Source organism: Taudactylus pleione, unplaced genomic scaffold, assembly GCF_031769625.1.
Source record: "Taudactylus pleione unplaced genomic scaffold, aTauple2 ptg000892l, whole genome shotgun sequence".
In the NCBI taxonomy this organism is placed as follows: domain Eukaryota; kingdom Metazoa; phylum Chordata; class Amphibia; order Anura; family Myobatrachidae; genus Taudactylus; species Taudactylus pleione.
Window position 1 is genome coordinate 407,236 of NW_028285293.1, and position 15,465 is coordinate 422,700.

Below are 15,465 nucleotides of genomic sequence, written 5' to 3' on the forward strand. Positions count from 1 at the left end.
ACCACCTCCATCATCAGCCAAACCGCACTGCTCCATCATCATCCACACTGCACCGCCTCCTTCATCAGCCAAACCGCACCGCCTCCATCATCAGCAACACTGCACCACCTCCACCATCAGCCACACTGCCCCACCTCCATCATCAGCCACACCTCTCCACCTCCATCATCAGCCACACCACCTCCATCATCAGCCACACCGAAACATGTCATCCTCATTACACAGAGACCTCACACACTGTCACACTGCACCACCTCCATCATCAGCCACACCACACCACCTCCATCATCAGCCACACCGCCTCCATCATCAGCCACACCACACCGCCTCCATCATCAGCCACACCACACCATGTCATCCTCATTACAAAAAGACCTCATAATCTGTCACACTACACTACCTCCATTATCAGCCACACTGCACCACCTCCATAAACAGCCATACCACACCGCCTCCATCATCAACCACACCGCACCATGTCATCCTCATTACAGAGACCTCATACACTGTCACAATACCTCCATCATCAGCCACACTGCACCACCTACATCATCAGCCACACAGCACCGCCTCCATCATTAGCTGAACTGCACCGCCTCAATCATCAGCCGTACTGCACCACCTCCATCATCAGCCACACCGCACCGCCTCCATCATCAGCCACACTGCACTGCCTCCATCATCAGCCAAAATGCCCCAACTCCATCATCAGCCACATCACACCATGTCATCCTTATTATTGAAAGACCTCACGCACTGTCACACTGCCTCCATCATCAGCCACACCACACCTCCTCCATCAGCCACACTGCACCACCTCCATCATCAGCCAAACCACACTGCTCCATCATCATCCACACTGCACCGCCTCCTTCATCAGACACACCGCATCGCCTCCATCATCAGCCAAACCGCACCGCCTCCATCATCAGCAACACTGCACCATGTCATCCTCATTACACAGAGACCTCACACACTGTCACACTACACTACCTCCATCATCAGGCACACCGCACCACCTCCATCATCAGCCACACTGCACCGCCTCCATCATCAGCCACACAGCACCACCTCCATCATCAGCCACACCACACTGCCTCCATCAGCCACACCGCACCACCTCCATCATCAGCCACACCGCACCACCTCCATTATCAGCCATACTGCACCGCCTCCATCATCAGCCACACAGCACCACCTCCATCAGCCACGCTGCACCTCCTCTATTATCAGCAACGCTGCACCGCCTCCATCATCAGACACACCGCACCACCTCCATCATCAGCCACACCGCACCTCATCTATTATCAGCCACACAGCACCTCCTCCATCATCCACACTGCACCGCCTCCATCATCAGCCACACTGCAACATGTCATCCTCATTACACAGAGACCTCACACACTGTCACACTACACTACCTCCATCATCAGACACACTGGAATTTTCAAGGGATATCTTTTGTCTTTCATCTCTCAGAAATAGTCATCTGCTAATGGATAGGCCCCTGAACAGCGCTGAAGCTATTGTTTAGTTTCACATGACTATAATCTGCCAACCAAATCCCAGCAGCTGAGGTCACATGACCTGCTCGGCCATTATGTGCTGGAAGCGTCCTATTTAAACCATTTCCTGTGCCCATGTCAATGCAGAACAACTCTGAGTACAGTCTCCTGGCTGAATTGGCTTCCAGCACTGTCCCAGTTTCTGCATCTGACTCAGCTTCTAGTATCCTGAGCTTCACTCCAGTGTCATCATCTCCTGCCGGCTGACACCGGTACTACAGGCACTTAGCTGTGGTCACCTTCTGCCTATGCTTACTGCAGCTCTAAGTGCATATCATCTAGAGACTTAGGGCCTGATTCAGAGCTGAACGCTCTGACCAGAGCGCTCGCTCTGAATCAGGGCCGTCCCAGCTAAATTTGGAGCAGCCTCCTGGCCGCTCGCATAGCTGTGGGTGACCACCCACAGCTTATGCGAGCGACCAAAAAGATGGTCGCGATGGTCAAAGACCATCGCGACCATCGGGCTTGCGACGAGACCCTGCGGTAGGGTCTTGCTTCCGCAAGCCCAGGAGTGATTTTGGCTCTATCAGAGCCAAAATCACTCCCACTGACATCATTACTGATGTCAGTGGGGCCGGACTCAGACAGTAGGCGTTCCCATGGGAACGCCTCCGTCTGGCAGTCACGCCCCCGGCACGCATACCAAAGGGGGCGTGCTGTCAATCAACATCGACAGCACGCCCCCTTTGGTGCGAGACCCGGAGCGACGGAGAGCCCGTCGCTATCCGGGTCTCGCGCATGCGCACGACGGAGCTCCCTCCGTCGTGCGCATGCGCAGTGGGGCAACATCGACCCGTTTCCGAGCGTCCTTTGCTCGCGAACGGGTCTGAATGACCCCCTTAGGGCCTGATTCAGAGGTGCTCAGTGCTTGCAATCGCTCGCTCTGAATCAGGGCGGATTTTTCTTTTTTTAAAACTGCCTCCAGGCTGCTCGTAAAGCTGTGGGTGACTAACCACAGCTTGTGCGAGCGGCCTGGCGATTACCGCGACCATCGGCATTGCAACAAGACCCAATGGTAGGGTCTCAGCACTTGCAATTCTGAGTGGACTTCCTGCTCAGGGTCAGAAGTCAGTAGGGCCACCCACAAACTGCAGGCGTTCCTTCGGGAATGCATCCATTTGTTCAGCCACCCCCCCTACCTGCCTACAAAATAGGGCGAGTTGTTGATCAACTTTTGTTGCGAGCCCCGGAGCGAGTGAAGTTCTCACTCGCTACGGGGCTTGCACATGCCACCCGTGCGCACTGGGCCACCAATGACCCGCTTGTGAGTGCTATGCACTAGCGAGCGGGTCTGAATCAGGCCCTTAGCCTGTAGTGTTTCTGGCACTCTATCCAGTATTTTCCTACAGCCTATATTATATCTGTTTGTTGGCAATCACCTGTAGATATCCTTCTATCAAGGCCTCAAGCTTCCACTACTATTACCACATACAAAGCTAATCCCGAGGGTCCTGATCTAAATCTACAAAACCCCAGTGACCTGACAAAGGCTCTGGTGCTAACGACTTGGTGCCAGATACTACAGGATAACTACAGAAGGTCTTGTGGAGTCCGTGCCTGGACGAGTCAGAGGTGTTTTGGTGGCACTCAGGGGAGCTGCACAATATTAGGCCGGTGGTTTCTGATTGGTGTATACACCTTTTACATAAACACACTCGCATGTATATAGCATAACATACACACATACATACAGTATGCATTTAATAGCTAAAGGCCAGCATTACCTAGCTCTGCAGTCAGTCACAGAGACAATACACTGACTGGCTTACACAATCACAAGATACATAAGTGTGCTCCAACGTATCAGAACTCTGAGGTTCTTGGGGCCCTATTTATAACAATCTCCATGTTTAATGCGGCAGTGATGCCATATTTTTAACTAGATTCACAAAGCGAAAATTTAAATTCCCCATGTGAATTTAGCCGACAATCTCTTGACGGGACCAGCGGAGAGCTGGAACCAGAGTTATAACGTGTACCATCACTTCCTGGTCCCGATCCGGCGCGCTTACTGCCTTCACCCTGCGCATGCATCAGTGAGACCGACGGGGAGGGATCCAGAGATATCTGTGTTACATAGTCCATAATCTACTAAAGGCTAACGCTATCGTATTCCAGTGCTTGGTATATTCAACCAGAGTGCCAGCCTAAAGCTTTTATCTATACACAGATATGCCCACATACATCTATCCTCCGTGCGCTACAAGTCGTGTTACACATAACGAAATACACAAAAAAAGTAGGTGGTGTCTAAGAACACAAATAAGGGAGGGTATTTATAAACCACCTTTATTGAAGGCTAAAATATCAATATATATAAACTTTCAAAAATCTCAATAAAACTCCCGGGAGTATAAGAAAATTCTATACACACAGTATGTATTTAAATGAATAACATGTCTTCAAATGAAGCACAAAATTACAATTAAAAGATAAACAATCACAATACAATATCTCTATTATTCTCAAATTGATGGATTGAGCATCTGAACTCTGATGCTTCAATGAGCCAAGTGAAAATGACCCAGTTAGCAGCAATGTTCTGAAAAACTGAGAAAAAATTATTTCATATAGCAATGAAATGAAAGCTGAATACCCCAATAAAACTAAGTAGCTGACAGTGATCCACAGCTATTAGCAACAGAGTGTCCAGTAACTGAGAAACAGTAAATTGAGAGCTGAGTGGCCCAATACAACTAAATAGCTGGCAATGTTCCACAATACGCTGTGAATGTGCGCTTCCAATGTAATAATGTGGAATGAGAGAACTCCAGTGGCTTGCAGATGATGGTAGCTCGGACTCCAGCAGCATGAAAAATATAGCACACAAAACCACCGTCTATCCTGATGGAGAAATCCGTCCTCAGTCCTCCAAGTGCCTCACTCACAGTAGGCTGCGCGGGTCACGTGGGGCTTCAGCTGTGTGTATGATGTGTGAGCTGGAGAGATATATGGAAATAGTCCCAGGGGGATTAGTCTGCGGCAGCAATTGGGTTCAGCTCTCACAAGTGGTCCGTGTCCTCAACTAGTTTCTCCGAACACCGGCGGCTTTCTCAAGAGGCGGAGGATAGATGGTGATTTTGTGTGCTATATATTTCACACACAGTATATAGGCATACCGCTACACCCGCAGTCACACACAGAATATAGGCATACCGCTACACCCGCAGTCACACACACAGAATATAGGCATGCAGATACAGCCGCAGTCACACACAGAATATAGGCATGCAAATACACCTGCAGTTACACACAGAATATAGGCATACCGCTACACCCGCAGTCACACACACAGAATATAGGCATGCAGATACAGCCGCAGTCACACACAGAATATAGGCATGCAGATATACCTGCAGTTACACACAGAATATAAGCATACCGCTACACCCGCAGTCACACACACAGAATATAGGCATGCAGATACAGCCGCAGTCACACACAGAATATAGGCATGCAGATATACCTGCAGTTACACACAGAATATAAGCATGCAGAAACACCCGCAGTCACACACACAGAATATAGGCATACCGCTACACCCGCAGTCACACACAGACTATAGGCATGCAGATACACCCGCAGTCACACACACAGAATATAGGCATGCAGATACACCCGCAGTCACACACAGGATACAGGCATGCAGATACAGCCGCAGTCACACACAGAATATAGGCATGCAGATATACCCGCAGTCACACACACAGAATATAGGCATGCAGATACACCCACAGTCAGACACACAGAATATAGCCATGCAGATACACCCGCAGTTGCACACAGAATATAGCCATGCAGATACACCCGCAGTCACACACACACAGAATATAGGCATGCAGATACACCTGCAGTCACACACATAATATAGGCATGCAGATACACCTGCAGTCACACACAGAACATAGGCATGCAGATACACCCACAGTCAGACACACAGAATATAGCCATGCAGATACACCCGCAGTTGCACACAGAATATAGCCATGCAGATACACCCGCAGTCACACACACAGAATATAGGCATGCAGATACACCTGCAGTCACACACAGAATATAGGCATGCAGATACACCCGCAGTCACACACACAGAATATAGGCATGCAGATACACCCGCAGTCACACACAGAATATAGGCATGCAGATACACCTGCAGTCACACACACAGAATATAGGCATGCAGATACAGCCGCAGTCACACACATAATATAGGCATGATGCATATAATTTTACACAGCGGCTGTGACACTGCACCGTTGTGAGAATAAGATGCACAAAATGACACTCAGTGCTACCCAGTCACGTCACGGCATGGTGTGACTAGGATGGCTGTTTAACACACAAGGAGGCTACATGTATGTGGTCACATCCGTATATCCATAGAGAAAAAACCATGTCTGCCTGAGAATTCTTACACACCATCTTCAATGTCAGAAAATTTTTTGAATCTATCACTCAAGGTCCAAAAAGCAATTGTGACCATTAAGGCGGATGGTTTACTGGATATATTCTTGGCACATAGACTGGCGTCATAGACGGGGTTATCTGCAGACCCAGCCCTGGCACGCGGAGAGGGTGCTGTCACTCACATAATGCTGGACATACATATAAATTATGCATGCTCATGTTATAGTACCTGCAGCGATTAGGATATAGGGGTCCTTTAGTAGGGTACATAGAGAGGTCCCAGTTTGACTCTGAAAGAACAGAAAGAGAATAGGGCTGAAATTGGGATGTTCCTGTCACCTCATTACTCATCTGAGAAGATTGGGACTAAGGTGGGGACTAACCTCCGGCTGCATTCTAGAAGGCTGGAGGATAAAGAGTTGTAGAGCTGGACAGAGAAAGAAAACCCATACATTATATAATATACATACAATGAGGTATCTGATTACTATATAATATACACAGTGAGGTATCTGATTACTATATAATATACATACAGTGATGTATCTGATAACTATATAATATACATACAATGAGGTTTCTGATTACTATATAATAAATAGTGTACTCACCACCATCAAACAGGATTAGAACTGCCAGCACCAGAAATGGAGCCGTCTTCCCCACAAACTCATATAAGATGCTTCCGAAAGGAGGTCCCACTGCGATAATAATACTTATTGCTATATTACGCTATTACATCAATACATAAACACAACATGTCACTGCGTGGCTTCTTCCTGAGAGAGATCACATGGAACACGGATGAAACCAATAGTCATTTATTACTATGTAACTGTAATCTTCCATTATCTCATGGGGCAATCTGCCAGCCTCTCATAGTGGTACCTTCCATACACTCATGGGACAATCTGCCAGCATCTCATAGTGGTACCTTCCATACTCTCAGGGGCAATCTGCCAGCCTCAATCTGCCAGCTTCTCATAGTGGTACCTTCCATACTCTCATGGGGCAATCTGCCAGCCTCTCATAGTGGTACCTTCCATACTCTCATGGGGCAATCTGCCAGCTCTCATAGTGGTACCTTCCATACTCTCATGGGGCAATCTGCCAGCCTCTCATAGTGGTACCTTCCATTCTCTCATGGGACAATCTGCCAGCCTCTCATAGTGGTACCTTCCATTCTCTCATGGGACAATCTGCCAGCCTCTCATAGTGGTACCTTCCATACTCTCATGGGACAATCTGCCAGCCTCTCATAGTGGTAGCTTCCATTCTCTCATGGGGCAATCTGCCAGCCTCTCATGGTGGAAACTACCTTACTCTGATGGAGCAATCTGTCAGTCTCTCATGGTGGAATCTTCCATATGTCAAAGGAGCAATCTGCCAGCCTCTCGTGGTGGAACCGATTGTAATCTCATGGAGCAATCTGCCAGCATCTCATGGTGGAACCTATTATACTCTCATGGAGCAATCTGCCAGCCTCTCATGGTGGAACCTATTGTACTCTCATGGAACAATCTGCCAGCCTCTCATGGTGGAACCTATTGTCCTCTCATGGAGCAATCTGCCAGCCTCTCATAGTGGAACCAATTGTACTCTCATGGAGCAACCTGCCAGCCTCTCATGGTGGAACCTATTGTACTCTCATGGAGCAAACTGCCAGCCTCTCATGGTGGAACCTATTGTACTCTCATTGGGCAATCTGCCAGTTTATCATTGTGGAATCTACCATACTTTCATGGACCAATCTGCCAGTGTTGCATGGTGGAATCTACCACAGCCCACTGGGCAATCTACCAGCCTCTCATGGTGGAATCTCCCATATTCCCATGGAGCAATCTACCATACTCTCATGGGACAATCTACCAGCCTCTCATAGTGTTATTTTTCCATACTATCATGGGTAAATATGCCAGCATCTCATGGTGGAACCTTCTATATTCCCATGAGGTGATCTGCCAGCTTCTTTTGGTGGAACCTTCCATATTGTCATAGTGGAACAAACACTCTCATGAGGAACTTTCTATATTTTTATGAAGAAATATACCCACGTGGTAAAAGGTATCTGACCATGCTCTCATAGGTGACTTATCACCCCTCCCTCCCACCACAGAGGAACCTACCAACTCCTAATGGGAAAACCTACCATTGAACCTGGACGAAAAGGACAGTTTCCCTAAAGAAAATATACCTATCTCATGGAAAGCATTCTCATACAGTTCTATGGAACCTCAAAACTAAGGCAAGGTTATGTAGGCAATAAATTATAACAAATATTTTCTTGCTGTAAACCTCTAAATTGCTACTTGATACGTTGATGGTAGATGTCAGAATAATAACAATAACTGTATATTACAATCACATACAAATGTTTACAGCTGTTTTGTAAGTTATAATACAAGTCCACTTCACCTGTTGCCACATCAAGAGAATCAATGGGGCCATCCTTATTTTGACTCATATCTCAACCAAGAAATAAAGGACAATATTTCATGGTTACTGTACTTAAATGTTTGCATCAACCAATTCAATCAGATGCATGTTTTATCCACATACAACCGATTATACCCGTCCACACCCCAGAGCGGAATAAATTGCCATCGTCACTGTACCAAATCTAATTTCAGACTATAAATGCTACTAATTTACAACTGGAAGAACAGAACACCTACGAGGAGCCGGGAAACGTCCAAAGCAACAAAAAACAAAACAAACGCTGAAATACTGAAAGTAGATTTAATGCAAAACCAAAGTTACCAATAACCATGTCAGACAATGCCATCTGATTATTATATGGAAAACAGAAATGTTTTACCCACACTGCTGAATGGTAAATATGCTCACCTAGTACACCCATCGCCAGTCCTCCTAGCGCAAATGCCATAGCGTTTCCTCGCTCCTGGTCATCTGTGTAAACACTGGCCAGCAAGCCCATACCTGCGGGGAGCAGAGAGAGTACGATTAACTCTGCCAGTATTTCCCAATACCTAAATCCAGAGGAGCTTTATGCCCTCTATTATCACATGATGCACTAACAGCATCCTCCTTCCTCAGAATCACAATATGCTTGTTTAACTATAATCACTTTATCTCCTATACTAATCATTGTCACAATAATCAGCTACCACTCATCATAGTTTACACACATCATGACTATCCAACATCAATACCTTAAATCCTCATTAACTTCCCTCAGCTGTCACCATTTTCCAACTATCACCACTACCACACATTGTCATTACCCTTCATCACAATCACCATCCATCACCACTACCACACATTGTCAATACCCTTCATCACAAACACCATCCATCATCACTACCACACATTGCCATTACCCTTCATCACAATCACCATCCATCACCACTACCACACATTGTCATTACCCTTCATCACAATCACCATCCATCACCACTACCACACATTGTCATTACCCTTCATCACAATCACCATCCATCATCACTACCACACATTGCCATTACCCTTCATCACAATCACCATCAATTACCAATATCACCACTACCACACATTGCCATTAACCTTCATCACAATCACCATCCATCACCGCTACCACACATTGTCATTACCCTTCATCACAATCACCATCCATTACCAATATCACCACTACCACACATTGCCATTACCCTTCATCACAATCACCATCCATCACCACTACCACACATTGCCATTACCCTTCATCACAATCACCATCCATCACCACTTTCACCACTACCACACATTGCCATTACCCTTCATCACAATCACCATCAATTACCAATATCACCACTACCACACATTGCCATTAACCTTCATCACAATCACCATCCATCACCACTACAACACATTGTCATTACCCTTCATCACAATCACCATCCATCACCACTACCACACATTGTCATTACCCTTCATCACAATCACCATCCATCACCACTACCACACATTGTCATTACCTTTCATCACAATCACCATCCATCATCACTACCACACATTGCCATTACCCTTCATCACAATCACCATCCATTACCAATATCACCACTACCACACATTGCCATTACCCTTCATCACAATCACCATCCATCACCACTATCACCACTACCACACATTGCCATTACCCTTCATCACAATCACCCTCCATCACCACTACCACACATTGCCATTACCCTTCATCACAATCACCATCCATCACCACTACCACACATTTCCATTACCCTTTATCACAATCACCATCCATTACCACTACCACACATTGCCATTACCCTTCATCACAATCACCATCAATTACCAATATCACCACTACCACACATTGCCATTACCCTTCATCACAATCACCATCCATAACCACTACCACACACATTGCCATTACCCTTCATCACAATCACCATCCATCACCACTATCACCACTACCACACATTGCCATTACCCTTCATCACAATCACCATCTATAACCACTACCACACATTGCCATTACACTTCATCACAATCACCATCCATCACCACTATCACCACTACCACACATTGCCATTACCCTTCATCACAATCACCATCCATTACCAATATCACCACTACCACACATTGTCATAACCCTTCATCACAATCACCATCCATCACCACTACCACACATTGCCATTACCCTTCATCACAATCACCATCCAACACCACTACCACACATTGCCATTACCCTTCATCACAATCATCATCCATCACCACTACCACACATTTCCATTACCCTCCATCACAATCACCATCCATTACCACTACCACACATTGCGATTACCCTTCATCACAATCACCATCAATTACCAATATCACCACTACCACACATTGCCATTATCCTTCATCACAATCACCATCCATCACCACTACCACACATTGTCATTACACTTCATCACAATCACCATCCATCACCACTACCACACATTGCCATTACCCTTCATCACAATCACCAATATCACCACTACCACACATTGCCATTACCCTTCATCACAATCACCATCCATTACCAATATCACCACTACCACACATTGCCATTACCCTTCATCACAATCACCATCCATCACCACTACCAAACATTGCCATTACCCTTCATCACAATCACCATCCATCACCACTATCACCACTACCACACACTGCCATTACCCTTCATCACAATCACCATCCAACACCACTACCACACATTGCCATTACCCTTCATCACAATCACCATCCATCACCACTATCATACATTTCCATTACCCTTCATCACAATCACCATCCATCATCACTACAACACATTGTCATTACCCTTCATAACAATCACCATCCATCAGCACTACCACACATTGCCATTACCCTTCATCACAATCACCATCCATCACCATTACCACACATTGCCATTACCCTTCATCACAATCACCATCCATCACCACTACCATACATTGCCATTACGCTTCATCACAATCACCACACATTGCCATTACCCTTCATTACAATCACCATCCAGTAACAATATCACCACTACCACACATTGCCATTACACTTCATCACAATCACCATCCATCACCAACAAAACACATTGCCATTACCCTTCATCACAATCACCATCCATTACCAATATCACAACTGCCACACATTGCCATTATACTTCATCACAATCACCATCCATCATCACTACCACACATTGCCATTACCAACAATCACCACTACCACACATTGCCCTTACCCTTCATCACAATCACCATCCATCACCACTACCACAAATTGCCCTTACCCTTCATCACAATCACCATCCATCACCACTACCACACATTGCCCTTACCCTTCATCACAATCACCATCCATCACCACTACCACAAATTGCAATTACCCTTCATCACAATCACCTTCCTGCACCACTACCACACATTGCCATTATCCTTCATCACAATCACCATCCATTACCAATATCACCACTACCACACATTCCCATTGCACTTCATCACCATCCATCACCACTATCGCACATTGCCATTACGTCCAATCACCACTAACAAACATTGCCATTACCCTTCATCACAATCACCATCCATCACCACTATCACACATTGCCATTACCTCCAATCACCACTACCACACATTGCAATTACCCTTCATCACAATCACCATCCATCACCACTATCGCACATTGCCATTACGTCCAATCACCACTACCAAACATTGCCATTACCCTTCATCACAATCACCATCCATCACCACTATCACACATTGCCATTGCCACCAATCACGACTACCACACATTGCAATTACCCTTCGTCACAATCACCACTACCACACATTGCCATTACCCAACATCACAATCACCATTCTTCACCACTACCACACATTGTCTTTACCCTTCATCAATATCACCATCCACCACTACCACGCACTGCCATTACCCTTCATCACAATCACCATCAATCATCACTATCACACATTGCCATTACCACCTATCAACAGTACCGCACATTGCCATTACCCAACATCACAATCACCATCCATCACCACTACCACACACTACCATTACCCTTCATCACAGTCACCATCCATTACCAATATCACCACTACCACACATTGCCATTACACTTCATCACAATCAGCATCCATCACCACTACCACACATTGCCTTTACCACCAATCACCCCTACCACACATTGCCATTACCCTTCACCACTACCACACATTAACATTACCCTTCATCAAAATCACCATCTTTCACTACTACCACACATTGTCATTACCCTTCATCACAATCAGTCACCAATATCACACATTGCCATTACCACCAATCACCACTACCACACATTGCCATTACAATTCATCACAATCACCATCCATCACCACACATTGCCATTACCCTTCATCAATCACCATCCATCACCACTACTACACATTGACATTACCCTTCATCAATCACCATCCATCACCACTATCACACATTGCCATTACCCTCCATCACAATCATCCATCACCACTACCACACATTGCCATTACCACCAATCACCACTACCACACATTGCCATTACAATTCATCACAATCACCATCCATCACCACACATTGCCATTACCTTTCATCAATCACCATCCATCACCACTACCACACATTGCCATTACCCTCCATCACAATCATCCATCACCATTACCACACATTGCCATTACAATTCATCACAATCACCATCCATCACCAATACCACACATTGCCATTACAATTCATCACAATCACTATCCATCACCAATACCACACATTGCCATTACCCTTCACAACTATCGCCAACACCACTAAAAACACATTGCCATTACACTTCATGACAATCACCATCCATTACCAATATCATCACTACCATACCTTGTCATTACCCTTCATCACAGTCACCATCCATCACCAATACTACACATTGCCATTACCCTTCATCACAATCACCATCCATCACCACTACCACACATTGCCATTACCATTCATCACAATCACCATCCATTACCACTACTACACGTTGCTATTACCATTCATCACAATCACCATCCATCACCAAACATTGACGGTACCCTTCATCACAATCACCATCCATCACCACTACCACACGTTGCCATTACTCTTCATCACAATCAACATCCATCACCACTACCACACATTGTCATTACCCTTCATCACAATCACCATCCATCACTAATATCACCACAATGACACATTGCCATTACCCTTCATCATAATCACCATCCATTACCAATATCACCACTACCACACATTGCCATTACCCTTCATCACAATCACCATCCATCACCACTACCACACATTGCCATTACCCTTCATCACAATCACCATCCATCACCAATATCACCACTACCACACATTGCCATTACCCTTCATCATAATCACCATCCATTACCAATATCACCACTACCACACATTGCCATTACACTTCATCACCATCCATCACCACTATCACACATTGCCATTACCACCAATCACCATTACCACACATTGCCATTACCTCCAATCACCACTACCACACATTGCCATTACCCTTCATCACAATCACCATCCATTACCACTACTACACATTGCCATTACCACCAGTCACCACTACCAAACATTGCCATTACCCTTCATCATACTCACCATTCCTCACCACTATCACAAATTGCCATTACCCTTCATCAAAATCACCATCATTCACCACTACCACGCATTGCCATTACCCTTCATCACAATCACCATCCTTCACCACTACCACACATTGACATTACCCTTCATCAATCACCATCCATCACCACTACCACACATTGCCATTACCCTCAATCACAATCATCCATCACCACTACCACACACTGCGATTACCCTCCATCACAATTATACATCACCACTACCACAGATTGCCATTACAATTCATCACAATCACCATCAATCACCACTACCACACATTGCCATTAGCCTTCATCACAATCACCATCCATCACCAATATCACCACTACCACACATTGTCATTACACTTCATCACAATCACCATGCATCAACAATATCACCACTACCACACATTGTCATTACACTTCATCACAATCATCATCCATCACCAATATCACCACTACCACACATTGTCATTACACTTCATCACAATCACCATCCATCACCAATATCACACTACCACACATTGTCATTACACTTCATCACAATCACCATGCATCAACAATATCACCACTACCACACATTGTCATTACACTTCATCACAATCACCATCCATTACCAATATCACCACTACCACACATTGCCATTACCCTTCATCACAATCACCTTCCATCACCACTACCACACATTGTCATTAACCTTCATCACAATCACCATCCATCACCACTAACACACATTGCCATTACCCTTCATCACAATCACCATCCATCACCAATATCACCACTACCACACATTGCCAATACCCTTCATCATAATCACCATCCATTACCAATATCACCACTACCACACATTGCCATTACACTTCATCACCATCCATCACCACTATCACACATTGCCATTACCTCCAATCACCACTACCACACATTGCCATTACCTCCAATCACAATCACCATCCATTACCACTACTACACATTGCCATTACACTTCATCACAATCACCAACCATTACCACTATCACATATTGCCATTACCACCAATCACCACTACCAAACAGTGCCATTACCCTTCATCACAACCACCATCCATCACCACACATTGCCACTACCCTTCATCAATCACCATCCATCACCACTACCACACATTTCCATTACAATTCATCACAATCACCATCCATCACCACTACCACACATTGCCATTATCCTTCATCACAATCACCATCCATTACCAATATCACCACTACCACACATTGCCATTACCCTTCATCACAATCACCATCCATCACCACTACCACACATTGCCATTACCATTCATCACAATCACCATGCATCAACAATATCACCACTACCACACATTGTCATTACACTTCATCACCACTACC

General features: G+C 45.4%; 1 protein-coding gene across 3 annotated transcripts in view; it reads right to left on the bottom strand.

Annotated features, from left to right (window-relative positions):
• SLC18A2 (solute carrier family 18 member A2) overlaps window positions 1–15,465 on the bottom strand; it is a 397,553-nt gene that overhangs the window by 99,793 nt on the left and 282,295 nt on the right. For all 3 annotated transcript variants that reach the window (XM_088459064.1, XM_088459062.1, XM_088459063.1), the window contains 4 exons: window positions 8,820–8,912; window positions 6,584–6,673; window positions 6,356–6,399; window positions 6,202–6,262 (listed from right to left, as the gene is read on the bottom strand). In XM_088459064.1, the coding sequence (XP_088315190.1) occupies window positions 6,202–6,262; window positions 6,356–6,399; window positions 6,584–6,673; window positions 8,820–8,912 (288 nt within the window). The remainder of the gene's footprint in view (window positions 1–6,201; window positions 6,263–6,355; window positions 6,400–6,583; window positions 6,674–8,819; window positions 8,913–15,465) is intronic.